At 51.9% G+C, this 27,612-nt stretch overlaps 2 protein-coding genes across 3 annotated transcripts in view; both read right to left on the bottom strand.

The window, feature by feature from the left end:
- Nucleotides 1-177: 177 nt before the first annotated feature.
- PTCH2 (patched 2) lies at nt 178-16,423 on the bottom strand. Its single transcript, XM_061186649.1, has 23 exons — nt 16,371-16,423; nt 15,500-16,238; nt 14,859-15,051; nt 8,320-8,509; nt 8,143-8,212; nt 7,854-7,945; nt 7,041-7,236; nt 6,319-6,440; nt 6,023-6,170; nt 5,806-5,937; nt 5,568-5,723; nt 5,391-5,483; nt 4,988-5,113; nt 4,776-4,894; nt 4,321-4,669; nt 3,857-4,169; nt 3,623-3,765; nt 3,357-3,537; nt 2,959-3,239; nt 2,733-2,870; nt 1,539-1,681; nt 1,345-1,444; nt 178-971 (listed from the first exon to the last, which is right to left on the bottom strand). The coding sequence occupies exons 2-23, from the start codon at nt 15,590-15,592 to the stop codon at nt 708-710; spliced, it is 3,642 nt and encodes a 1,213-aa protein (XP_061042632.1). The 5' UTR covers nt 15,593-16,238; nt 16,371-16,423; the 3' UTR covers nt 178-707.
- Nucleotides 16,424-22,103: 5,680 nt separating this feature from the next.
- EIF2B3 (eukaryotic translation initiation factor 2B subunit gamma) overlaps nt 22,104-27,612 on the bottom strand; it is a 163,833-nt gene continuing 158,324 nt past the window's right edge. For both annotated transcript variants that reach the window (XM_061186647.1, XM_061186648.1), the window contains one exon: nt 22,104-22,277. In XM_061186647.1, coding sequence (XP_061042630.1) covers nt 22,225-22,277 — 53 coding nt within the window. In that variant the 3' untranslated portion in view covers nt 22,104-22,224. The remainder of the gene's footprint in view (nt 22,278-27,612) is intronic.

The following is a 27,612-nucleotide window of genomic DNA, read 5'->3' as shown; positions in this document are numbered from 1 at the left end:
ACTAAGTACTTCAGTCAGACCCTGTTACCAAGTATATGACCAACACATTGGCTGAACATCATCTTCACGTGCCAGGTGAATAAACACACCAAGGACTAGGGTAGCCCCACGACCTGCGGCCCCGACGCCTCCACTTGCAAACTCACAGCTCTATCTGAAAACAAAGCGCCAAAGTCATTTGAGATGAGTTCATATAGAATATATTTCACTTTTAAAAATAAAACTTTCAGCATAGCTAACATCTATACAAACTACAAAAATAAACGTCTCCATATAAATAATTTATGTGGTGAGAGGTGGGCAGGGATACAGAGAGCCTACCCAGGAGTCAGCAAGCAGTGGGGGACCAGGACTGGTGAAGGGTGCTAGAGGATCCCTCAGGCTTAGTCTGCTGGGGGCAGCAGGGTGGGGTGGGATGGGGGACAGGGCTGCACTGCAGCCTGAAGTGCTTGCTGGCTTTCACCCCACCCGGGCACGGGCACAGGCACGGAGCACCCAGGTGTGCAAGGCTGCTCACAGCCTAGAGGGTGGTGGTTTTGTGTGGATCCCAGGGAGGTCTGTGATGGCTGGGTCGGGGAGGGGATGGAGGCAGACAGCAGCAGCAGCAGGGCTCCCCAGGAGTCTGCCCTGCGTTCAGTAACCCCTCACGGCTTCCCAGTGCCTTCATGTGGCCTGAAAAGGGTCTCCATGCTTCAGCTGCTCTTTCATCAGGTGGCTGGACATGGTCCCCTAGAACTGAGGTTGCTGGAGCCACTGGCAGCTGGTGTGGCAGCAGGGGACCAAGTAGGCTCTTCAGAGGCTGGGTGGATGTAGGCACCAGGCAGTGGGGGTGGGCGGAGGGCCACGGTCATGGAGGTAGTCACTCTGGCAAAGCTCTGGGGAAGGATGGGGGCTACCCCCCACCTGAGCCCTCCTCCTTGTGCAGCTGGTGGGCTCAGGACCTCCGGGCTCTCCTTGTACATCTGTACCACCTTGGGGGAGACACCAGCCCCAGTGAGCCCAGGGGCTACTGGGGACGCAGCCCCCTTCAGCACCTCCCTGGTTGGGAAGCTGGGGTCTTTGGCGGCTTCCAGCAGGATACGAGAGCTGACAAGGGACAGGATGTCGAGGTCTGGGGCAAACCCTGCACCTAAACGGCTAAGGTGGGTCCCATGAAGAAGTCAGGAGGGCTGAGGGGTAGGGACATGATGTCTGGGCGAAGGGGGAGGCTGCCACCTTCAGTTGGTGGTACTTATGGGGAGAGGTCCCTGTGAGTTGAGCCCTGTCTGTTGGCCGCTGAGGGCATTTTGCCCTGGCTCTGTTCCACCCCATCCCCTGGGCTGGGAGCAGAAGGAGGGTGGTCACCTCTGGTGGGGGGCCCAGGATGGACAGCAGCACAGGCAGCAGCACGAGCCCATGGAGGAGGCCTAGGAGTGTGAGTACTGTCAGCACCACGAAGAAGTACCTGGTGGGGGGCGGTGTGTGGGGCCGGTCAGCCTGGGCAGGTCCTGCCGCCAGTGCAGGGCAGCCCTGCCGCCTCGCCCCGAGCCCTCCCCTACCTTACAATGAAGTCAAAGTTGGAACCAGCAAGCATGAGCAGACCCAGCAATGTGGAGACGGCCCCATCGGTCACCGGGGCCAGTGTGTGCTCTAGGGCCCGGGCAGCCCGGAGGTTCCGGCTACCCTGGGAGGTCAGGAAGCCCTGGGGGAATAAAGCGGTCCTGGAGCTGCTCCTTGGCCAACCATGGCCAGCTCATCTGTGTCCCCAGGGCTCACCCATGCCTTGGCCCACAGAAGGCCAGGTGAACCGAGTCCCTGGAAGCTGCCCAGGACGCAAGCACGAGTCCATATAGGTAACACTGTATAGATGAGTGAGACACAGGGATGTCTAGAATAGGTTGGCAAACTACAGTCTGTCCCATGTTTTTTTGTAAATAAAGTTTTGTTGAAACACAGCCACACCCATTCGTGCACATAGTATCTATGGATGCTTTTGGGCTACCCCGGCAGAGTTGCCACAGAGACGATATGGCCTGCCAAGCCTAAAATATTTACTATCTGGTCCTTTACAGAAAAAGTTTGCCAACCCCTGGTCTAGAAGGATGGACACCAAAGTGATAACTTCTAGGGGTGGCATTTCAGAGGATTTCTAATTCTTTCTTGGTACTTTCCAGCATGCTGACATTTTTTGTCTCCCAAGGAGTATATATTATTCTTATAAGCGGAAAAATGATAAGGCTTTTATGGGGGAAGAAAGAAGGGAGCTGTTTGTGGGGTCTGGCCAGGTCTGTGCCGGAGCTGCCAGCTGGTCCACGCCCCCCACCCCACCCGCACTGCTCCCCTGCCAGAGACCACGAAGCTGTGAGAGAGGCCTGCCTGCCTCTGTTCTAATATCTCTGTCTCGGTGGGATCTCGCCATCCAGCTACCACCCCATTTCTCTGATCCTCTTCACAGTAAATCCATCCAAAAGAATTGTTGGTTCCCATTTCCTCACCTTCCATTCTGTCCTCCCTCACCCCTTTCTGGTCAGGCCTTTGTCCCTCCTCTCTACTGAAATGGCTGCTTATTTATTTGTTTGTTTACTTGTTTATTGCTTATCTCTACGCTCTAGAATAAGCTCCTTGAAGGGAAAGCCTGTAGTGCTCTTATCTCCTCAGTTCTTAAATAGTACCTAGCACACAGTAGGTGCTTGATCAATATTTGTTGAATACCAAATCAGCTGGCCCACCCCTCCCCTAGTGCCTGTGCTCACCAGAGCCACGTGGACCGTGAACTCGACACCAATGCCTACAGACGCCACAAGGATCACCACGGGGATGGCGCTCAGCTTGATGCCCAGGAAACCCATGATGCCAAAGAGCTCCACGGTCATCACTGCCAGGACCAGTACCTGGGGAGGGCAGGGCTCACCCAGGGCTCCTGGGCAGGGCAGGGGGGGAGCTATGGGTCTCTCCAGCCCCGCCCCTGCAAGGACTCACTATGAGGGAAGCTGCCCAGGGGTTGAGCAGCAGCAGGGCGCAGACGAGGAAAGTGCACACCAGCAGGATGCAGACTGCCAGCAGGAAGCAGCGCCGCAGGCCCAGATACTGCTCCCAGAAGAGGAAGGGGGAGCCGCTGGGGTAGGCACGCACCCCGGCCCGGCCTGCCTCGGCACACGCTGCCCGGGCCCCCTCAATGGTCTCCACGAAGTCTGCAGTCTTCTGGAGGCCGCGCAGTAGAAAGGGGAACTGGGCAAACTCCAGGGGCTGGGCCGCCGGGACTGTGGAGGGGAGGGGGCGGAGGGAGAGGGAGGGGTGGCCAGTAAGCACAGGGAGCCGTGGGCAGGGCCTCAGGGTAGAGCCTGTGTGGGCCCAGGCCTAGGCTCTTCGGGACTCACTGCGAAGGTTCTCCCCGGTGGTGTCGTACATGTCATGCAGCCACTCGGGAGGTGGGGGGTAGAAGTTGGCCTGTGAGGCTGCCAGACCCAGGGGGTCACTGCTCACCCACATGGTCAGCCCCATGTAGAAGAGCTCAGGTGGAATCAGCCCGTCCTTGTCCACCAGCTTCCTTGTGGTCAGCTGTAGAGGCAGAGACAGCTGAAGGCTGGGCCCATGGGGCCTGGAGCCCCTGGGTGCTCCCTGACCCTTCCAGTCCTCTCCCAACCTGGCTGAAATCCAGAGGCTCCTGGGCATCCCCGGTCTGGATAAGCAGCTTGTAGGCTAGGGCCCCATCCTCAGAGCCATTGCGGTATGAGTGGCGGGTGATGCGCCCAGAAGCCCAGTCCTGGTCAAACGCAGCCTGGATTCCTGGGAGAAAACAGGGTGGGGTCTGGTTGGCCTGGAGCTCTGGGAGCTCCTGCTGGCCGCAGCCCTCCCTGCCGGTCTCCTTGCCTCTCACCCTGTAGCCAGTTGCGGTAATAGTGCAGCCAGGTGCGGGGTGCCTGCGTGGCCGGTGGGGGCAGCACCGCCTTGAGGGAACTGAAGCGCTGGTGCAGATCAAAGAGGGCGCGTTGGGAGTAGGCGTAGTCAAAGCCACCCTGTGTCACCACGGCCACCTCGTACAGAGAGAAGTACCTGAGCTGGGCGCTCAGGAAGGCATGCTCCTTGGTGCCCCGAGGCACCACATCTGTCAGGGCCAGCCCATCCTGCACCAAGGTCGATCCATAGAGGCTCAGGCCCAGAAGAGCCCCAAAAAGTACCAGCACCATGGCCTGTGGGAAACGGCAACTAAGCTGGAGGCCCAGGGATACCCTTGGGCCCTCAGATGTTGGGCTAAGCCCTCTTCCCTTCTTGGGGCCCAGAGACACCTAAGAAGCCTAAGAGCTGTGTCTCACCTCGACCTGCCTGGGCCTGGAGGCTCACCTTGGTGTGGGACTGGAGCAGCAAGGGTGCAAACTGAGATCGGGCGAAATGGGCAAGATTCCAGCGGGCACAGGCCAGGGACTTGCAGGCTGCCTTCTGCCTTGTCCCCTCCTCCTGGCCTAGAAGGTCCCGTGTTGACCCTCCTGGGCTGAAGAGCTCAGAGGCCAGTGGGTCAGAAGGTGGGGGCACCAGGTGGGCTTGGGGAGGCAGGATGGTGACCACATGCTGGCTGCTGGCTTCACAGTGCGCAAATGCCTGAACAGTGGCAGTCAGGTGAGCAATGCCCACTGATACTGTCCTATCCCCCAGCTCCTGGGGCAGAATCTGAATCACCCGAGCAGAGCAGGGGCTGGAAGAGGCAGAGAGAGGGGGTGATGGGTCTGTGCCTGGAAATGCTGCTGAAGGGACAGGACGGGATGGGGCCAAGGAAGGACGGCCTGGTGGGGTAGGGATACCTAGAGAAGCAGCAGAGCACATCAAGGCGCTGGCAGTGGCGCCGGTGCAGGTCCAGGCTGAGGACCGCTGGGAAGACAAGCATCACGGCTGCAAAGTTGCAGCCAACCACTACTGCCGCCTGCGGGATGGACAGGAGGGGCAGAAAGCCTGGATGAAGCCTGCCCCGGCTCCATGCCCACCCTGAGCCCGGGCCCCGTTTGTGAGGCCTCACCTGCAAGGAGAAGGCCCGCAGTGCAGGTATGGGAACTAGGGCAGCCATGAAGAAGGCAACCATGTTGTTGATGGACGTGAGTGCAACGCTGGTGCCTGTGCGCTGCAGACACTCACCTGTGCGCTCCTGTCAGGACAAGGCAGCGTGAAGGATGGCAGAGGGGGGTAAAGGAGCCTCATAGCAGCTAATATTTATCGTACTGTTCTAAGTACTCGACTTGAATTACCTCACTGATCCTCACTACAACCCTTACGACACAAGCACTATTATTACCCCTGTTTACGGATGAGGAAACGAGGCACAGAGAGGTTAATTACCAGCCCAAGGTCACTCAAACCAAGAGGCTCTGAGCCCCTACGCAGCACTGCCTCAGATGAGCCCAGGCTGGAGGACGAGGCCTCACCTGGAGAGGGGTGCCAGGTGGAGCCTCTGTGAAGGCATGTGCCAGCAGGAATATGTCATCCACGCCAATGCCCAGTGCCAAGAAGGGCAGCACCTGGAGGGGCACGGGGCGGGCAGCTGGAGGAACCGAGCAGCCTGGGCCGTCGGCCCCCAAGTCTGCCCCGCAGTCTTGGTGTACCTGGGTAGTGGCGGCATTGAAGGCGATGCCGAGCAGGGCGCAGAGCCCGAGGCCCGAGGCCACCGCCAGGGCCACCAGCAACACCCCGGCGAGGCCCACGGCACCCTGGGACTGAGCACAGTCCCACCGCAGCATTGTCACGCAGGCGTAGGCCAGCTGTGGGGAGAGAGGGCAGTCTTGGATAGGGGCTCCCAGGGTGGGGGCCCGTGGTGGGGGACAAGGCGCCAGGAGGACCCACCATGAGCAGGTAGCCTCCCACCACGCGGGCAGCGCTGACTTCAGAGAAGGCGTGCAGGATGTCATCCAGGGTGGTGGAGGAGAAGGCGTGGATCTGCTGGGACGCGTTCCCAGGCAGGGCCTCCTGCGCCAGCTGGGGAGACAGGGCGGTGTGAGGGGCAGGAGGCGGCAGCGGCCTCAGGGCACCGTGCTCGCCGTCTCCACGCCTCCACGCTGACCTGCACGAAGCGCCGCTGCCAGGCCTGCAGCACCGTGCTGGCCTGCTCCTCGCTCCAGCCGATGTCATGTGTCTGGTAGTCGCCCCGGAAGTGCTCATAGAGCTGGCGGGGACTCATCAGCAGGAAAGTGCTCTGCAGGGCCTCTGCCCTGGTTGGGGTACAGGAGAAGTAGGGGTCAGAGCTGGTCTGAACACCCAGGAGGGGGTGTGCAAGGGGCTTTTGCCAGAGTTGCCTGGCATCAGGGTGTGGCTCCCCATACCTGGGGTGCCCTTACCAACTCCCAGGGGCGGCCTTACCTCAGCAGCTGTCCTCGGGGGTCTCTGGCCAGGCCTCCCAGCAGCAGTTCCTCCTGCCAGTGCATGAACTTGTGGGAGAAGCCATGGCAGCCCCCGCTCAACTCCTGAGCCACATTGGGAGCCTGGAGGCGGACAGCGGAGGGGCTCATTACTCAAGGCCCTGGTTTTGGATAACTGGGTGTCTCTGGGCTGGAACCTGCAGGAACCATGCTTGCCACGGAGCTCTGTGGGCCTGGAGTGTAGATAACTATTCTGCTGAGCCTCTTGCCTACTCTGTAAGGGAGCAGCTAGTGTCCTGCAGGGAGGAGGCCACAAGAGGGAGCCGAGGCCTAGAGACAGGCTGCGGGGAGGAGTGGGCATAACTTTGGTGGTTTTGGAAAAAGGTCCACGTTCACAGGGCCACACAGACACTCAGGAAATTAGGTATGATACTCGTGCTTAGCTAATTTGTCCTGTTTCCCTGTACACGTGTATTTTGATGAAGTCCAGCCTTTCTGGGCTTAGAAAAGGACAAAGGGATTCATAGGCCACTTGAGGGTTCCTTAGCAGAGCTGAACAGGAATGGAACCCTCTAGGTGTCTAGCACAGTGGGGGCAGGGTAACAACGTCCAGGAAATGGGGGGCAGAGCACAGAGCAGTCTGCTCTCTCCTAGAACAGGGGAACATATGAGGGGAAAGGGAAGGAAAATAACCTTTCCCTGGCAGACCTGGCTGGAACCCACCTGCCTGCTGTGATGGTTAGGGGCACTAGATGGGCAGTGGAGGTCGTCAGGGTGCAGACAGGGCCGCCCCACGTAGGCCTGGCCCACCTGTGCCTTATCTAGCAGCTCCCGGAAGCCCTCAAGGGAGGCAAAGGGGCCCAGCTCCTCCAGCAGCTGCTCTGGATCCAGGTTGGTCCACTGGATGTCGGGGCGGCCCCTGCAGGGGAGAGCCCATAGTTGGTGAGGATCAAGGATCAATGCCCACCCTCCAAACCACTGCGATGGGACCCATGTAGTAGCCCACCCTCCTCCTAGCTGCTCATCTATCCCTCTGTGTGGAGGGTGGGCAAGGCTCAGCCCAGCAGGCTGCTGCAGTGAGCTGTGGACAGATACCGGGGCTGAGATGGACCTCAAGACAGATGGTACTTAACACAATGAAAAGGCCCAGAAAAGCTCCATTGCATTCCTTCCCAAACCGTCTACCCTTGGTTCTAATACATAACCATACAGGCACCTGCTTAGAACAGGTTTTCTTTCTGGCCTGGGTCACAGCTGAGCTGACACCTAGCTAACTCTCCCTGGCAAAGTCTTTCTGGGGATCTTTTCCTTCCTTTGTTCAGATCTTACAGATCTTCGTGTTTTGTCTAAATAAGACAGGTCTGCCTCTCCTTCGGAGGTGAGGCGAAGGGGGATGTGGGGTGCTCTGACCCTGGCCTGGGAGGTAATTAGGCCCTGGGTGAGATTTGATCATCTTTACTCCCACCCTTCTTTCTGCTGGGGAGGTCCTGGCAGGGGATGAAGCAGGGCCCTGGGAGCAGCTGTGGCAGCACTCACGGCAAGTAGGCAGAGCCCCCTTGGAGCTTGGCTCCTTCCCAGAAGCAGTCGAGGGGGGTGAGGATCACGCAGGGAAACAGCTTCTCAATCATCTGCCAGGGACATCCCAGGCCACATCAGTCCTGTCCCTGGGCTCTTTTCTCCATGACCTTTGTAGGATGCCCTCTGCAATGCCCCCACCTCCTGACGCCCCCCCCACCCCCCACCCCCGCCGTCTCTCCAAGCCCTCCCTTACTGCAGAAAAGGCTCCACCTCTACCTAGTCTCAGAGAACAGCTCAGGATACTCACCCGCTCAATCATTCCATTTTCAATTAGGGGAACTCCTGACTTGTAGCAGATTTTGTTCAAATCCCAGGACCTGCAATAGCCAGGGGCACAGGACATCAGCAGAAGAGGGGGATTCCCGCTCCAGCCCTGCTGCAGCACCTCTCACCCCCAGCTGCTCAGGGGCTCAGCCAGACTCACTTTCCATAGAGTGATACTTGCACTTTACTGGCGGTGAGGGCTGCCTGGAGGTGGAGGCCAAGTGCCTCAGGCGTGAGGACATTCTCCCCCTCCTGGCGCGGGGTCTGTATCAACATCTGGGAGGTGTATGCAGCCTCCTCCCCCAGCTTCTCCTTGGTGTATTGCAGCTCTTGGCTCACCCGGCTGCCCGCTGCCAAAGCAGAGAGAGAAAGCTGGGGGGAAAGAGCCTCAGTGGATCAGAGCTCCGGGGGACGTGGGACCCTAACCCACAGAGGCCTCCCAGGACAAGTGGGAGAAGCTTCTCCCTGATGGCCATGCTGACTCCCCAGGCTCCTGGCCCTCTGCTTGGAATCTGGAGTGGAGAGGTCCAGCTGTGTGGCTCTGTGGAATTCTTGTGGGACCTAAGGTTTAAGCATGAACCCGGCTGGCTGGGTTTGGAGCAAATAACTTTAAAACGAGAGATCAACATGAGCTGGGCCAGGGTGGGGTTCTGGGGGTGTCCTGGTAAGGGAGCCCTCACTCAGTCCCTCTCTACTCTGGTGGGGAAGACAAGGAGGGACAGAGGGGCCAATAGGGAGGCTGCCATTGGAGGGTCTCCTAAAAGAACAGGTCTAGCGCTGGGGCTGGTTCCTAGTTCAGGTTGTCCCAGGCAGTGGTTTATATTCATACGCTTTTTTGCAAACTGCTCTGCAGAGGGGTGGGGGGGTGCCTGGCAATAATGGCTCTGTGGTGGCACAGGTGCGGGGGAGGGTCAGACGGTCTTTCAGTGTGATGCTGCCAACATACTGCTTCCACTCATGGAAGCACTCATGGATCCTGGCAGAGGTGACATCAAAGTGGGCCTGGGGAAAAAGATCCCTTTCACCAGTCTCTCTGTCCAGACAATGGGGAGTCCCGGCGCCAGGCCTGCCTTCATCTCCTTGATCAAGTCCTGCATTGCACTGGCCACGGAGGCCAGCTCTGTACCTGGGATCTGGGGAGGCGGGGATGCTGTGAGGGATGCTATGACCTGACTGTGGTTTGGGGGAGGCGAGGGCCAGGGCCAAACCACCCCGGAGGCTTTGTGGACTTGGCCTGGTCTTAGACCCATAATCCTGCTTCAACCCATCTGGGGCCTCTTCCTGTAGGTCACTGCCACCCTTGGGGCCCAACGGACTGCTTCTCTGAGACTCCAGCCCCACCTGGGATTATCATGCTCCCCAATCTCTTTTTCAAACCCACACAATCCCCTCACTCATGCGAGCCCCAAACCCTTGGAAACTCCCCATCACAGATTCACCCATATGCTCACACCTCCCATCCCCACAACAGTCTCACACAGCCATCATCCTGCCTTCTCGGCTGGCAATTCCACCTACTCTTTTTCTTCCTTTCCTGACTCCCCACTCCTCTGCAGTAGGCTCGTACTGCAGTGTTTATTTCACCAGGCTTGGGCCAGAGGTGCCACAAGGAGGGACAGGAGGGGAGGGCAGAGATAAGCTCCTCACAGTAAGTGAGTTTGCTGAGGGGAAGGAGGCATGGGAGAAAGAAGGAACCTGGACAGAGCTAATAAGAAAGCAAGAGAAAGAGACAAGCACAATTTAAAATACAGAATCAAGGGAGTTCCCTGGAGGTCCAGTGGTTGGGACTCTGCACTCTCACTGCCGAGGGCACGGGTTCGATCCCTGGTCAGGGATCTAAGATCCCTGCAAACCGCGTGGTGTGGCCAAAAAATTAAAAAAAAAAAAAATACGGCATCAAAGAGAATAAGGAATCCTCAGAGAAAATGAGGAAGAGAAAAAGATAAGTCTTCGCTGACGATGATGATGACAGATATGAGGACAGATGCACTAGGATGTATTGTGAGGCAAGGAGACGGGGCGAAGGGGCACAAAGGCTCTGGACAGACCTGGCTTTGGGTCTTGGCTCTGATGCTTGGTCTGTGCTTGAGTAAATTACTTAGTTTCTCTGACTCTCAATGTTCTCATCTGTGAAATGGAGAAATACCTACCTTGGTAGAATTAGAATCAATGCGAGCAAAGTACTTAGGAAGTTGTACAGAACACAGTAGGTACAGATATGGAGTTATTATTCAATAGCTGCTGGGAGAGAAATGATATGATGGAAAAATGAGAAAGAACTGGAGAAAAAAAGAGACTGCAAGTGAGTGGGGAAGAAGCAGGGGGAACAGGGGAAGGAGACATCAAAATCATCACATTTGTTAAAAACTTTACAAAAGGGGCACATATATACAATGGAATATTACTCAGCCATAAAAAGAAACGAAATTGAGTTATTTGTAGTGAGGTGGATGGACCTAGAGACTGTCATACAGAGTGAAGTAAGTCAGAAAGAGAAAAACAAATACCGTATGCTAACATAGATATGGAATCTAAAAAAAAAAAAAAAAAAAGGTTCTGAGGAGCCTAGGGGCAGGACATAACGACGCAGGAATAAAGACGCAGATGTAGAGAATGGACTTGAGGACGTGGGGAGGGGGAAGGGTAAGCTGGGACGAAGTGAGAGAGTGGCATGGACATATATACACTACCAAATGTGAAATAGACAGCTAGTGGGAAGCAGCCGCATAGCACAGGGAGATCAGCTCGGTGCTTTGTGACCACCTAGAGGGGTGGGATAGGGAGGTTGGGAGGGAGACGCAAGAGGGAGGAGATATGGGGATATATGTATATGTATAGCTGATTCACTTTGTTATAAAGCAGAAACTAACACACCACTGTAAAGCAATTATACTCCAATAAAGATGTTTAAATAAATAAAAGCCACTGAACTGTGGAAAAAAAGAACTTTACAAAACGGAGGATATAACTGGTTAGCCAGCATGGAAAAAGAGTCCACTTTATAGGTAATCCAATAAATGCAAATTAAAATAGCAATGAATTATCATCTTTCAAATTAGCAAAAATTTAAGAATTGGTAGTACTCATTGCTGGCTTACAGGAATGCATTCTAACTTACCTACCGCAGGAGTGTAATTTGGTACAATATTTGGGGGAAAGCAATACTGCAGTATGTTTTAGGATCCTCAGAAATGTTCATAATCTTTGGTCCAGAAATTGCACATGTAAGGACCTGTAAGCTATTGTAGGGACTCAAGCTGTCTCTGTGTGGAATGGGAACCATGTTATGTTTTAAGCAGAGAAGTGAGATGACCAGGCTTTTTCATCACCTGATATATTCTGGAGCTGAGCTGTGAATGACGAATAGGAGTTGGCCAGGGAAAGAAGTCAGGGAAAGGGGTTCTGGACCAAGTGTGTGCAGGTAACTAAGAGGCTCCGTGTTGCTGGGCTGCTAAGAGTGAGGCAGAGACAAAGCTGGATAAGCAACCTAGAGTATGCTAAGGAGCTTGAACTTGGTTTTGGAGACTCCCCGGAACCCAGTAGAGAGTGGTGGAAGGGCTCTAAGCAGGGATTGACTTGGCCAGATTTAGAAGCACCACAGGAGGGCGGTGCGGAGGCAGATTTGAAGGTGAGGGGGAAAGATCAGTCACTTAATAGACCTCGATTTCTCGGGCCATCCTCTGAAAGGCCTAGTGATTCAGGGCAGCTGGGCCCTTCCCCAGCCTTAGGAGGTGAAATTTGATTAGTCTAATAAGTCAATCACAGTAATTCCACCGTCTTTTCCAAGTGAAGGATTTAGGCATAGGATGCTACACAGTTCTTGCCAAAGTATAACCAAATGGGAAGTCGGTGGGGGTGGATGGTGGGGAGGGGTAGGTGGTGTATTTTTCCTCACTTTCAAAAAGGGATGCAAGACAGGGATGACTTCTCTTTTCTACCACTGCAGCAGCCACCTTGGGAGAAGGAGGTGATAAGCCTGAGGACAAAAGCCCAACATGCAGAAGGCAGAGGAGAAAGACAGAAAGAAACTGGGTCCTTGCTGATGTCCTTAGATTGCTGAATTATCCATCCTGGAACTTCTCTACTGTCTACTGCTAGACTCCTTGTTGGGGGGGATAATAAATCAGTCTTCTTCTTCCTTCCTCCCTCTTTCCCTTTCTCTCTCTTTCATGTGGCTAAAAGCATGCTAAATGATACAATCAGGAGTGTACTGCCAGGCCTCAACTAGAGCAACAGCTGCAAGGGTGGAAAGGAGGGATCTGAGAGAGGCTGAGAAGGAAGAATTTTAATTGTTTAGTGACCAATCAGGTGAGCAAGAAGAACTGAGGCTGACTATCAAGGTTTCAGCCTTGGGTGTCTGAGTGAATAGTGGTTCCACCAATTGATATGTGGCTGTCCCCTGCCTTCCAGACAGAAGGGCTGTATGCTCCTTATCTTCAGGGACAGCTCCAGTTTCAAACCATCTCTATCACTGTTCCTGTAAGTACTAGTTGGGCTACATGCTGTGATTTTCCTTTTCTTTTCTTTCCTTCCCTCCTTTTTTTCTTCTTCTTCTTCTTTTTTTTGTCTGCACCACCTGGCTTGCGGGATCTTAGTTCGCCGACCAGGGATCAAACCCGGGCCCTCGGCAGTGAGAACGCGGAGTCCTAGCCACTGGACCACCAGGGGATTCCCTGTGATTTTTATTTTAGAGAATTTATCTGAGACCTTCAGCTTAAATATTGATCAGGAAGGAGAAGTCACATTCCAAATCTCACCACGGCAAAGCTGGAGGGTCCAGAACTCTGATAGCTAATGTCTAGCTTCTTTCTTTGCTTTCTGTATTAACAAAACAGGAAAGGAATGGAAAATACCCTTCAGTCCTCACTGCCTAGGGCATTGCTGGAAGAAGCCTCAACGACAGATGTACAGAGAAAAGATCAGGTCAAGATCACTGCTTTTACCTCACCCATAGCCCCAGCTAATACAGGGCAGAGTGATATTCTTTTTTTTTTAAAGTAATTTCTTTTTTTTTTTTTAAATAAATTTATTTATTTTTATTTTTGGCTGCATTGGGTCTTTGTTGCTGTGCGCAGGCTTTCTCTAGTTGCGCTGAGCGGGGGCTACTCTTCGTTGTGGTGTGCAGGCTTCTCATAGCAGTGGCTTCTCTTGTTGCAGAGCATGGGCTCTAGGCGTGCGGGCTTCAGTAGTTGTGGCACGCGGGCTCAGTAGTTGTGGCTCGCGGGCTCTAGAGCGCAGGCTCGGTAGTTGTGGTGCACGGGCTTAGTTGCTCCACAGCATGTGGGATCCTCCCAGACCAGGGCTCGAACCCGTGTCTCCTGCGTTGGCAGGCGGATTCTTAACCAGTGCGCCACCAGGGAAGCCCCAGAGTGATATTCTGACATAAAGAGAAAAGACCTAGGAATTGATTACCACCCTCTTATATCACCCTCGCACAAGCAGCAGCAAAAATCCAGTGGGATCTAGCCTATCCCGTGCTGCAGTGTAGGAGAAAGGATGAGGAAACATGGAGGTTCAAGCAGTGTTTAGATTGGGAAGATCTGGGGAATGGAGAAGGAAGAAGAGGTGGGAGACAGCCTCTACTGTGGCAGGAAATCCAAGAGTCATTTGGGACCACCCAGGCAGCAGTAGTGTGGGTGGGGCTATGTGCATGTGCGTGTGTGTGTGTGTGTGTGTGTGTGTGTGTGTGTGCGCCCACGTTTGTCTTGGGGCTGGGGGCAGGCAGGCACAGAGAAACATCTGCTCTGGACCCCAGGGCTGGCCTAGAGTGTGTATATATGTAAGGGTCTGCAGAGGGCTGGGGGGTTGGGTGGGGATGGGGTGTGGGAGCCCAATAGGCAGGCAGGCTCCAAGAAACATCTGCTCTGGATCCTAGGGCTTGCCAGCATTTAAAATAACTCAAGGGTGTGAGAGTCTAACCTGGGCCCTGCCTTTGGGTGTGCGCCAGGGCTGGGGGAGGTTTGGGCCAGCCCACAAATGTAAATTTCCCAGGAAAGAACAGAGGGGAGTTGGACTCTGTTAAAGGGTTGCCATACTAGGCTCCAGGAAGAGAGAGTTATGTCAAAACTATTAATAAGAAATTATTTTACTCTAATGTTTCCATTAGGAAGTGAAGATCTGGCTCCATTTGACTCTGCTGTTGCCTCAAAGTACAGATTCTGTGCCACTTTTCCACTAAATGGTTGCAGGGGACCTCGCTGTATGGGACCTCTCCCTGGAGGCCTGCCAGATGATTTACTGTTTCCCCAGCCTTCTAGTTCTAACTTTTCTGATTCTCCTAGTTAGATGCGATCTCTCCCTGCCTTCTTTTATACAACATAATCATTTTCTGCTTTGTATTATATTGTATATTATATCCCAGCATATATTTTACTTTCCTTGCTACTGAAAGATGGGTCTTGCTTTAGTTGCCTTTACAAGCACTGCAGTGCAGTCAAATACATATAAAAGACTGCCAGTAAATGCTAAATAAACACACACGCACTCACAGATAACTTTTCCATATACCCATTCACAGGGTTCCACCATCTGCAGATGTCCATTTATGGATGTGAGAGGGAGCAGGGCTCCCAGATGCTCAGGCTCTGGCAGGCAGGTGCCCCCTCCAGACCCAGCGCAAAGCCCACTAGAACTCAGTAGCCAGCTCCTCACCCTATTCTCACCATACCCAAGCAACTATGGCCAGTGTCCACAACTCACCTTCCACCCAGAGCTGTTCTAGGTCTGTCTCAATGATGGCCACGCGGAGACCCAGTGCTAGGGCCCCAAAGGCCAAAAGTCCCAGGAAGAGCACTTTGCCACAGTGTCTCTGGATCCCGCAGCCCAGAGAGAAGAGCAGGCCCTGGAAGTAAGCACGAAGCCAGAGTGGAGCCTGAAGGCTCCCAGCTAGGATCTGGGATGGAAAGAGAAGGGTCAGCCAGGCATTACTGCAACAACGCATGAAACCTTTCCCTTTTCTCCTTATTATACCCTCTACCAAGCTCTAGCTTCTTGGTTTCTGGATACAAGACCGAGGACCTAAACAGACACAGGCCCAAACTTGGAAAAAATCTGACTGCATTCCCTGCCTCCCACCCAATATACACCTGAGGAAGGCACAGATTCCTTTTCTGAGATAGGATACATATACACACACCTGTTCTCAGGTGGACAGAGGTGGACATAGACACACCTACTCTCACCGGGCAGAGCAGGAGGAGACACGGACAGACAGACACACAACACAGCTTTCCCGGGCGAGGGCCAATAACACATGGCATTTAAGAGACATCACACCTTTCCGACTGACAGACTTGGGGTCTCTAGATCCGGCCCCTTCTTCCGGCTTCCCCTCCACTCACCTGGGGTGCTGCAGATCGAGCTGGGGGTGTGTAGCCCGGGGGCAGCTCCCCGAGGGGTGGCGGCCGAGCCATGCTGGCAGGGATGGGGGGCATGGGCGCCCCCAACCCACGTTATCTGGGAGCCCCCATAGGCTGGCCTGGTCCCGCGTACCGCGAGGTCCCGCGTCGGAATTCAGCGGGGCCGCTTAGCCGCGGGTACGGGTGTACAGTGGCGTCCGTGAGCTGTAGGAGTGCAGGGCGGTGCGGGCCCGGGGCGCCGAGCCGGAGTCGGTCCCGCGTGCAGGAACAGCTACGCGACGCCCGGCGCCGCTCGAGGTGGCGACCGCAGTGCCGAGGAGGCGTCTGTAGTCCAAGAAAAAGGGAAAGGCCGGGGCTACGCCCTCCCTTTGGCTTAGTCGCCGGCAAATTACCCGGAGCTGCGCGGCCGGATCCGTTGCTAGGCAACGGCGCCGCGGGGGGCGGGGCAGGAGACCACCCAGGCAGGGCCACCCCTCTCCTCGCTTCCCCGCCCGCCCGCCTGCCTGCCCTCGGGGAGGAGGAGGGAGGGAGAGCCCGGAGAGGCGATGCGTTGGCCAAATGTAAGTCAGGAGAGACCAATGCTGAGAAAAGGTATCTGCTGGCCGACCCAGCCAAGACCCAAAGACTGCTTTTCACAACTCTCTGCCTCCATTCTCTCCCCCTTCAGTCCACTCTCTCCACTGAGGCCAGTCATCTCTCTAAAATGCGAATCTGATGACAGCTGCAAAACACAAAGCCCACTTGGAGCACAGGGCCCTGCAGGATCTAAACAGTCTTCCCTCCCATAGTTCCTTCACACCCACCCAATGTTCCTTCCAGCCCTGCAGAGCCACATATAATTTCCTAAACCCACCATGTTATTCCATGTATTTCTGCCTTTGTACATGTGGCCCTCTTGTTTTGGCAGACCACCTTCAAAACGGAGCATGAGGGAATTCCCTGGCGGTCCAGTGGTTAGGACTCTGCGCTTTCACTGCCGAGGACCCGGGTTCAATCCCTGGTCGGGGAACTAAGATACTGTAAGCCTCGCAGCGCTGCCTGGAAAAAAAAAAAAAGACCCAAAACTGAATATGAATCAACCATCCGCCTTTGAAGTCTTCCTTGAGTCACACCACCCCTCCTAACGGATAGTTGCTTCTTTCTTTGTGCGCCTTATAACACTCAATTTATGTATTTATTATTGCACGTGATACAGTTTATGTACTTGAAAGTCTGCCTCCCTCACTAGAGAGTAAGTAGGTGCTCAATAATTGTTGAGTGAGTCATTTGAGAGTTGCACAAACCAGTCTTGGAAGTGACTTGGAAACAGAGCCTAGTCCCTTTATTAAACTTTCATCAACTGTCTGGCCTCTTGAGTATGTTTCTGCAGGTTCCTGACTGATTAACCTTGAGTGGCAGAGGAGGGTAAAATCAATATACTAGCATGTAAAGTTTGGGAAAGAGAAAAAGAATCTCCAGTAAACTCATTACTCTAACACAACTACTATTATCTCTGGCCAATTTCTTGGTCAATTCTTCCAGACTTGTTTATGATTACATCACAAACATTTCATGTTACTACATAGTCTTTGTATCAATCATTTGGAGAATGTCCTTAGGACAGATTCCCAGAAGTGGGGGTGTTTGGTCAAAAAGTATGAACATTTTTATGGCTCTTGCTACACATTGCCGAACTGCTTTTTGAAAAGTTGTGTCAATTGACATCATCTCCCTGGAGATCTCTCCTCAGTTCTGGTGAAAGGGGAACTTTAGGCCAAGGGGGTGAACACCTAGCAGGTTTGCCACTTCCATTGGTCCATTCACCCAGCAAAATGCCTTGAGGGAACTAATACATATGTGATGCTGTTGGCCAAGTAGTGACTACACAGTAAGAGCAGAGTATCTGCATAGCACTTTGTTCCTCCCTGTCATAGAGAAGAGGGTCCTGTTGTGTATAAAGAAAGTGTACCCTCAGCAATTCTCTGGAAATAGAAATAGCCTCTAAACTAGGTTGTGTGGGCCCCTAGATTGCTCTTGCGGCTATAGCAAAAGATGAGTATGGCTGGGTGTCATCAGGACTGGAAGTAGAGAGGCTTTGCTGTAACTAGTTCTTGAGGCCTCCTTCCTTCTCGCTAGATTTGCAGACATAAGGTCCATGGAGAAATAGATTGCTAATGACCTGGGCCTTGCGACTCTGTTTCCACAGCAGGCCCACCATTGCTAACAACTGTGGTAAAGTCTGGCACTTCTGTGGATGCTTTCAGGGCAGGGCCTGCCTGCTGAGAAAACTTCTTGCCTTGTAAAGTCCAAACACCAGGGTGGGAGAAACTGGTCTGCAATTCCAACAATTCTAACCCAGGGCCTAGTGCCCTCTGACTGCTCTGAGCTCCAAAGTGACCTTTCTTCTCCCCAACAAAGTTGAGTTCCTAAGTACAGCTGAGCTCAGCCACGGTGAGCTAAAGCCACAGACCCCAGGGAACAGGGAGGGAAGAAGCTCCTCTTTTCTCTCTATAAACAGCCTGCTTCAACTATGGAATAGCCTGGTTCACAGTCACTTCCACTGGACCTTGGTATGTGTCTTGGGCCCAAACCAGAGAAATTCTCCAAGGAATAACAAAAAGAGAAAAGCAATCATTCATTATCACAAGGGAGTAAATCTAACTACTGATTGAGACAAATATTCCTTAAGGTCTCTTATGGAGCCACCCCTTTGCTAAGCTCTGGGGTTGCAGAGTACCTGATTTTTAGAAGTTCATAGCCTAAGAGGGAGCACAGAGACCACATGGGAAACCACTGTGAGCTGGAATACTCAGGGAGGTTTCCAGAAGTGAGAAGATCTGGATGGGAGAGGTGGGAGGGTGACAGAATCTAAAAGGAGAAGACATGGTTCAAGGTCTGGATCTTTCATTTACTGGCTATGAGATCTTGGGCAAGTCACATAATCTCTGACATTGCCCTAAGGATTAAATGAGATAATATATATAGCTGAGGAACAGTGCCAGGAAAAGTGAAGCAAAACACAACACACACACACACACACACACACACACACTGTTGGGGAAAGTCATCAGCCTGGTTTCAGGGTAGGGTCCATGAGGGAGGAGCCAGGGCAGGCCTTCTTTCCCTGGTATTCCCCAAGCTACTCACTCACCATGCTTTGGGCTGGCTTCTGTTACCTGGGCCAGGCAAAGTCAATGACCCTGAGATATGGAGGAGGGAAGCAGATGCCCTAGCAGCCCCCCACTACCACCCATTACATTTAGGGGCCAAGCCTGGGAATGTATGCCCCTTCCCTCTAGGCAGATTTATTCCAGTAGCACCTGTCAAGTCTCTAGTGCTAGAGGCTGCAACCAGAGATCAGAGAATGGCCTTTTACCTTGATGGTGAGGGAAGGAGAGAGGATAAGAATCAAGGCAGAATTTCCCCATTTATCCATGGCAGAAAAGCCCCTGATGCAAGCCTTCTGGGTGGTGGCAGATGGCTCAGGCTGAGGACAGGTCATCCTGACCTCTAGTAGAATGTGTTCTCCTGCTCAGCCTCTTTATCTCCCTGTCAGCTCCATCAGAGCTGAGCTTTCTAGACCTTCTGTCTGGGTGGTCCTTCCCACACCCCTCTCCCCCTTCCTCAGACACATTTAACTATTTAAAAAGCAGCATACCAAGACCTGGCTTATGTACCTTCTTAGGGGTAGGGATGCCTGTGGATTAAAAAAAGTCTACTCTTTGCAATTCTGTGGAAATAGGAACAGCTTCTAAACTAGGCTGTGCAGACCCCTAGATCACTCTTGGGATCCAGCTAGAGTTTTCCCTGACGCTTTCCACTGAAGATGGGAGTGGGCTAGCAAAAGTAATGTGGTGAAGAACTGGGAAGTTCAGCCTCTCACCTTGGAAAAAGCTTGGAGGGCAGTCTTGGCGGTCAATCCCCTTACAGGCTCAGGGAGCTCTTGCTGGCAGGTAGTGGAGATGGGTTACTGGGGGAGGGGTTCTTGCACCAGTAGCCATCAAATTGTGTCTGATCTGGCAAGCTCCCAGAACCCTGTTCCTCAACACCTCCCCAGAGTCCTCCTTGATTTGGCATTAAAGGCCCCCTTCCCCCTCTCCTCCACTTCCCTCATGCAGCATCACTGGGAGAGAGAGGCAGGGCAGATTCTGTCAATTCTTTTGCCTGCCTGGCTCTTCTGGTTTCTGTCCCATGGAGAGGTAGCTGGCCAGTGGACATTCAGTTGCTCACTACATTTCAAACCTCTGTAGATGCTGCCAAAAGGAAACAAAAGCTGTCCCTGCCTTCTGGCAGACAAATAGAGCAAAGAGAAGAGAAATCAAAGCACCTTGGGCACTCAGCCAGTTCTGGAGTTGTTGGAGACAATAGCAGCAGTGTCCTGAGCTGGGGGCTGCTCCCAGCTGGGACTCAAACTCAGCAAGGTCTTCCCCTGGGGGACTTTTACCTTGTCTTCTTTTTCTTTCTTTTGTAAACTCTTATTTATTTATCTATTTATTTATTTTTGGCTGCATTGGGTCTTCGTTGCTGCGCGCCAGCTTTCTCTAGTTGCAGCGAGCAGCGGCTATTCTTCATTGCGGTGCACGGGCTTCTCACTGTGGTGGCTTCTCTTTGTTGTGGAGCACGGGCTCTAGGCACGTGGGCTTCAGCAGTTGTGGCACGTGGGCTCAGTAGTTGTGGCACGTGGGCTCAGTAGTTGTGGCTCGTGGGCTTAGTTGCTCCGTGGCATGTGGGATCTTCCTGGACCAGGGCTTGAACCCGTGTCCCCTGCACTGGCAGGGGGATTCTTAACCACTGTGCCACCAGGGAAGCCCACCCTGTGTTTTCTCCAGCTCCCTCCTTTCCTTGGAGCAGGAGCTGCTCATGGGCTTGTGCAAGGGAAGGTAGAGGAGAGGCTTTTCCTCTACTTTACTGTCAGGGGTTCCAAGAGTTCAGTGGGGAAGATCAGAAAGGGGTATGGGAAGGCTCTGGGACAGTTTAATCAATCCCTTCTCTTCCCCTACCCCACCCTACCTCCAAATCCACCCACCTCTATCCCCTTTCTGCGGTCAAGGGCCACCTGGACCCCAAGGGTCAGAAAGCTCTGAGAGGGGACAAAACCTGAGAAAGTCACTTAAAAGTCACCCAGTCCAACTTTTCCATTTTGCAGATGTGGAAACTTAGGGACAGAGATAGACAGTGATTTGGCCAAAGCCAAACAACATTCCACAGGGCAGGTCTTCTTCCATCGAGGCCAGGACTGTCTCTAGCATCATCGGAGCCCCACAAATTTAATATCACCTCCAAAGGGGATCATCTTGGGCACTACCACAGCTCTTTATTCCCACCTCCCCTGCAGTCCTATCAATTTCAACCACTCTGCTGCGCCATTTCAGCTCCTGTCTGATTAGGACAAACTTTCAGGAACCTTGTCCTGACCAGTGGGAGGAATGTGGAGCTCTAGAGCAACCAAGAAGGCTGGCGGAGGTGGAGATCCCCCAGGGTAGGAATGCTCATCTAGTCTCTGACAAGTTCAATAAAAGCAACTAAGATTCAGGCAAGATCACTCAAATGAACTTGAGAGACTTCAGATTTTTGAAGCAATGTAGAAACCAGTATTTCAAATCATTCTTTGTAATTACAGCCACCCACAGTGAGCACATCAAGAGAAACCTTTCCTTTGATAATTCTAGGAGGTGAAATCTCATCCCAGGAACCACTTTCATCTTCCACCAAACACCTGCAGGCTGTAAAAGCAACGTAGGAAGAGGCAAGAGCAGAGTGTGTTTGGGAGCGGGGGTGGTGAAGGCAAGGTGCACAGGGCTCCAGAAGAGCTGTGAGTACTGAAATCTCACTTCTCAATGATCTGAAGCAGGAGAGTCTGTGTAATTAGGGTATAAAGGAGTGCAGTTGGAGAAGACTCAGAAAGAATTTCAAATGATGATATAGGTTGCTGGCTCTTCCTTACCAGGTTGGGCAGACCTCACTAAGAGGAGGTGAGAAGGGGTGTGGCTTCTCTCAAACCATGGCTTTCTTTTATTGCTCTTTCCTCCACTAAAACCTGTGGGGATAGGCTTGTTGGCTAGGCAGGGGCTGCCTCCTGATTGCTTTAGGGTCTCCAAGGTATAATAGTTGAGCTGGAGAAACTGACCCGAGACTGGAAGGATAGGAAGTAAATGGCAGGGGTTAGAGGGTGAGGCTGGCGGTGGTGTGGTGTCAGGGGCCAGAAATCTGTGTGGTAGGTATGGGAGCAGAGTAGTAAGTCCTGGACTGAGGTTCAGGGGCCAGGCTGCCCAAATTGACAGCTGTAGAGGGAACATGATATGCAGAGGTCGCAATGGCAGCAGCTAGGCCTATGGGTCTAGAAAGCCTGATTAGGGTCAGGGACTGAAATACCCCCAGGTCCTTTCAGGTGGGAGATGCTTTTAAGGACTAGGCTGGGCCAGCCAGTCAGAAAGTAGCCCTCCTAGGAACTTCACCACTGGACAGCTGCTGCCCCTGCCTGATAACCTCGGTGTACAAGAGCTAGCCCATTGTTCCACACGCCAGCTCCAGATGGTCTCTACAACATGAACACACACTGTGTATCTCTGGAGCCCATTTGATGTGGAGCTTGGGACTACTCCCTAAGTTTCCAGCATGGCTTTGGGAGCCCTTCTTTTATTGGGAAATAAATACAGAGTCAAACAGGTGGGCCAGCCAACATCTGTAGTTCTGGGGGCCAAGAGGAAGGAGTCTGACTTGCTCAGAACTCAGATCTCCATGAGCTGGTCATTCCCCACGATCACCTCGTTCACTCGTTTGGCTATAAAAGAAAAAGAAAAGATTGTTTAAGAAATGGCAGCAAAATATGTCATTTCAAATCCAATTACTTCTAATTCTGTGTTCATAAACATTCATTCCTCTCCTATGTGGCTCTGCTCTTTAGAAGCTCTTGGGAATACAACCTGTCGAAAGGACTTTGGAAGAGACAGCATCTTCCCACACAGGAGGAGGCGACTGACTCTCTATACACCTGGCTTTCAGGAGACTTCACACAGGAGGGGGACTGGAACTGAGTCATAAAGAATGATAGAGTTTTTTCAGGCAGTATATCAAGGGGAAGGCATTCCAGGGTGTTAGAACAACATGAGCAAAGACATAAAGATGTAAGAAAGAGGAATGTGAAAAACTGTGGTGTGGCCAGAAGATAGGGAATGGGGGAAAACAGTGAGAAGAAAAGAGACTAAATAGTTAAATGGAGATATTCAAAGGAGAAAGGGAGATGCCTCATATGTCACATGTAAATAATACCACATACTCGACAGGGTTATTGTGAGGATTCAATGAGTTAAAGAATCATTGAGTGTTTGACAAACAGTGGTCGTTATTATTTTTATAAAGTCCAAACTCATAAGGTCCTCTATGACCTGACCTTTGCCTACCTCTCCAGCTTTATCTTCCATCACTCTCCATTTGTACCTAGAAGCCATGTTATTTTACAGCTCTAGACCTTAGTACATGCTGTTCCTTCTGCCTAGAATGCCTTTCTTCCCCTCCCTACTCACCCTAAATGCCCTAATCAAGCACCTCCACTATGTGATGCCTTCCTTTCCGAACTGTCTACTTCCTGCTCTCTGAAAACACTCTACCTGATGTGTATCTCTATCTCTACTTCACTGTAAGAATCTTGAGGGCAGGGGCAGTGGATTTATGATCACACCCCAGTGTCTAGCACAGCTACTGGCACATGAAAGATTTCAGAGGTTTGGGGTAATGAGAGGGATAGGGTATGGTTATGTAAGTAGAGAGCTAAAGTTGCAAGGGAGTGAAGGTTGGTGGAGAAGGTCAGGGAATGGTGAAGCTGAGGGGCTGGATGGTTCAGCGATGAATATGTTTAAGTTGTCCAAGATGTTTGGAAAAAGAGAGGGAGGAAAGGGGAAGACTGTGAACCCTCAATATATTTAGGGGAGTGCCCTGGGAGCTTACCAATGATGGGGTGAAAGCTAAGAAGAGGGTTAGCTTTCAAGGAGTAAGAGCTATAGAAAGGAGGCAGTGAACCAATGGTCTGGAAGGGGTAGGGGAAACCAGGAGCATGCTGTCTGCTTGTTCCCTGGAGGTATGGAGCAGATGTAGGAGGCAGGAGAGCTTTCACTGTTCTATTGGCTCAGACAGAAAAGGCTGACCACCTGGCTGAAAATGGATTCCTTCTGGGTTAGCTTGGCTTCTAAAGGTCCAACATGTTTCTTGCCACACTTGGGGGCTTGAGAGTGACCCTGATAGGTGAGGCAGAAACTCTGACTTTCCTGAGGTTCTACTTCAGCCTCAGAAGGGTTTGGTGCAGCAAAATGAAGATCGTTAACGATGGGACCAAGTTTGATAGTAAGAGATGTTTTGTTCTGTTCATACTGCCCACAGCCTGGAGCCTACTTCTGCTCTGTCAGTAGAAAGGGGGTTTCTGACCGAAGCTTTGGAGACTTTGAGATTTCAGACATGTCCTCTGTTCTATCCACCTTTCCAGTTTTGTTTCTTGTTATAGCTCCCTTATACACTATATTCTAGATTTTCCAAATGATTTTCAATTCCCAACATATCAGATTGTTTTTTGCCGTCAGGTGCCTGTTTACATGGTTCCCCTTTGCTTGAGAGGTTCTTCCCTTTTGTATATTTGGTAAATAGCCAACAATTTTAAGATTTAGCCTAAATTCTCTCCTTTGATATGGCGTTCCTGATCCTTGTGCCAGGAACTGACCAATTTCTCTCTTCTGTCCTTAATTAACCCTGACAGTCTTCTACCATCATACCCGTGAAACTTTACTGTACTTATTTCTTTACTCATCTGTGTCTCTATAATAGACTGTGAGCAGCTGGACAGCAAGAGGCAAGTCTTACTCATCTTTACACCCCTAGCCTCCCAGAGACTAGAAGATAGGCGGTAATTGTTTGTTGAAGGTGTGTGTGTTTTGGGGGTTATGAGAGGGTAGAGAAGTGGGAAAAGGAGCATGTATGGAGGAGAAGGCCTCCAATCCCCTTGTCAAAGAGAATATAACTGACACATCTGGTGCGTTACAGCAAAGGTCCTAGTGGGTCTAGAGCATCTTCGGGCCTATTTCTCTAATGTTCTCCAGTAGGAAGAGAAACCAAGGTCTAGGCCTTTCACAGAGTTTCTTGTTTCAGCATTGTATTTGACAGAGGCAATCTCATGTGAGAAGAAAAGGTGACAGTGCAGAATAGGAGAGCTCTGAGCCATAGAGATTTGAATTCTATTGGTAATTTAACTTTGAGCAAATTATTTCATGCCTTTGGGCTTTAGTTTCCTCACAAAGTTGTGGGGATTCAGTAAGATAATTGATGTAAAGAGTCTTGATGAGTATTAAACGGAAGTTACAGGATGTGGCTGCGTCTGGCCTGTGTACTCCTGCCCTAGGAGGTGTTCTTTTTATACTTCATAGCCATCTGCTTCCTTCAGTGAGAGGAATGGGAGGGAGGCCCAGACAGTGCTCAGGCTGCTAAATTCCCTAGGCCTGGGGCTGGTCCTGGAGTGTGACTGTCAATCAGGCTCTACCTTGAGGTAAGACTGACCAGAAAAGAACAAAGGAAATGCTTCTCTGGCTAGCTTCCCAGGGCACCTCCAAAAGCTCCTCTTTGCCCTTTATCCCTCTGTAGTCATCAGTTAGCCACATCATCTCATAACCAGACTCTGACATTTGCTCTTCCTTCACCCAGTCTCTTCCTAGTTTCCAGGGACACTGGAATGTTCTGAAGACAGTGCCAGTTTCATTAACACTTCTTGGTCCTCAGTGCTCCAGACCAGAGGGGTTAATGAGGGGTTAGGCTGAGGCAAACAACACCTTCTTCTGCTCTGCTAGGCTCCAAATAAATACCTGCACCATCTCTGGTTTGCTCACTGGGACTCAAGGGAGGAAGACTGTATCTGGCATTTTGGGGGAAGATGTATTTTTATGGAGATTCAGTAAGGTAGAGGAAACCTGAAGGGGAAAAGCAAGCAGTACTAGTTCTGCTTGGCCAGGGCTGGAAGCAGGCTCCGATAAACACACTGGAAAAGTTCTGGGCTGGAATCAGGTTGGGAAAGATCCTAAAGGGAAGAGTACAAGGGAGGAAAGTAAGTTGGGAAAAAAACCAGTGAGGTAGAAGGGAATGACAAGTCACATATGAAAAGCTGCACTGTTGGGAAGCTGGGGAGGACTCCTGCTGGCCAGGACTTGACCTATGTACCCATCAGGTCTACTTTCACAGCCAAAGGACTGATCACTGTGGGACCAGGGAAGAGATCCAAGTTCTCTCACTGACAGTAATAAAAGACTCAGATGAAATGTCCAATTAGTTTCCCAGGTTTTGACTTTGTTGGCTGTGGCTTTTCAGTTGGCTTGAGCAGGAGGTCAAACTTGGCTGCCAGGATTTTTGCCAGAGATAATCTCATTAACTGAGCAGGCTGGGTGGGGTGAGTAAAGCCAGAACTGTTAGAAAATGCCTTGTTCTCCTGGTAGTGCTAAAAAAGGGCAGGGGGGCCTACGCTGGGTTACGATAGTCCCATTTTTGGTGTAGAAGACTGCTATGGATGTGGTGACTCTGTGGCATGCAAATGACTGGGATTTGGAGAGGGGACGGCATTGCTTCTGAGGATGAATATTTTTTCCTGAAATCCCTCCATGGGAGGAAGACTGACTGGGGACTTTGCCATCTCCTGACTCTTTGCTAGTGAGGACCTGAGTTGATGTTTGTCTGGGCCATCCATAGTTAACAGGTCTTGATTGCTGCACTGATGGTTTGGAATTTGCATTCTCAATGTGGCTCAGCCTCAAAGAAAAGTGATAGTGGGGACTTCCCTGGTGGTCCAGTGGGTAAGACTCCACGCTCCCAATGCAGGGGGCCTGGGTTTGATTCCTGGTCAGGGAACTAGATCCCACATGCATGCCGCAACTAAGAGTTTGCATGCCACAACCAAGAAGTCCGCATGCCGCAACTAAGAAGCTCACATGTGGCACCTATGAGCCTGCATGCTGCAACTAAAGATCCCGCATGCCGCAACGAAGATCCCGCGTGCAGCAACTAAGACCCGGCGCGGCCAAAATAAATAAGTAAATAAATATTAAAAAAAAAAAGAAAGAAAGAAAAGTGATAGTGGGAACAGGTGACTGGCCAGGAGTACCTGTGGCAGGAAGGCACTGACTACTGTGCTGGACGCAATGGTCCCTCTAGCATAGAGGACAGAGCAAGAAATGTTGGGGTTCTCCAGTTTAAAGTCCAGGTGACTTCCCTGGCCATCTCTCCTTCAGGACCGTTAAGGAGAGGGCATGTAGTTACAGCCAGAAAGCCCAGGAGACGCTGCAGCCTGTGACATCCGAGGGGTTTGGCTGGCACATCCCTACGCTCCCTGATGGGAGATGTGCCTCAATACTGGCATTCAGTTGACATTCATGCATTCTGCACACAGAATGAAGAGGGGTCCTTGCAAAGTAAAAGAAAGGAGCACCATTACTTTGCTGGAAGTGGGGAGAAGAACAAGCAGAAACTGTGAGTTTCCAGGTTCCAGCAAATAAGAAAGGAGGGACACTCTAGGGCAGTGGCAAATGGAGTTCACTCATTCAAATATGCCAGTAAAAACAACAAAAGGAAGCAGCTCCTGGCTCCAGGAGGGACTGAAAGAAGAAAAGCACTAGGGGATGTTTCTACTTTTTGCTGAGCAGGAGATAATTTACAAAGACAAAGAGGCAAGAAGGCGGTGGAAGAAACATGGTGTGGGGCCATAAACCCAAATAGAAGAGAACAAAGCAGGAGAGAGAAATGCAATGAGGAGACAGGGGAGGGGATGGGATAAGAAAGCAGCCCCACAGACCAGCTGAGCAGCTGCTTTTGAAGCTCTGGGGATCCCTTCCAAGGCCTTCCATGGAGTCAGAGAAAAGGCTGGTGTTCTCAATCCTATTTTTAAGAAACAACCAACAGGCCTCAGATGCTCAAGAAACAAGTTTCTCTGCAAGCCAAGGGTAGGCCTGGGTGAACTGGTATGCTGAGCAGGAGAAAGAGCTAAGACCTGACGTTCCTGAGGAGAGTAAGAGCCATAATATGGAGGCCAAAAATATTTTTCCTATTGGTCCGAGAAAGATGGACTAAAGGGAGAAAAAGGGTATCAATGACCAAAT

Source organism: Eubalaena glacialis, chromosome 3 (assembly GCF_028564815.1).
Source record: "Eubalaena glacialis isolate mEubGla1 chromosome 3, mEubGla1.1.hap2.+ XY, whole genome shotgun sequence".
In the NCBI taxonomy this organism is placed as follows: Eukaryota; Metazoa; Chordata; class Mammalia; order Artiodactyla; family Balaenidae; genus Eubalaena; species Eubalaena glacialis.
The sequence above is the reverse complement of the archived record's forward strand: the minus strand, read 5'-3'. Positions and strand labels throughout refer to the sequence as shown.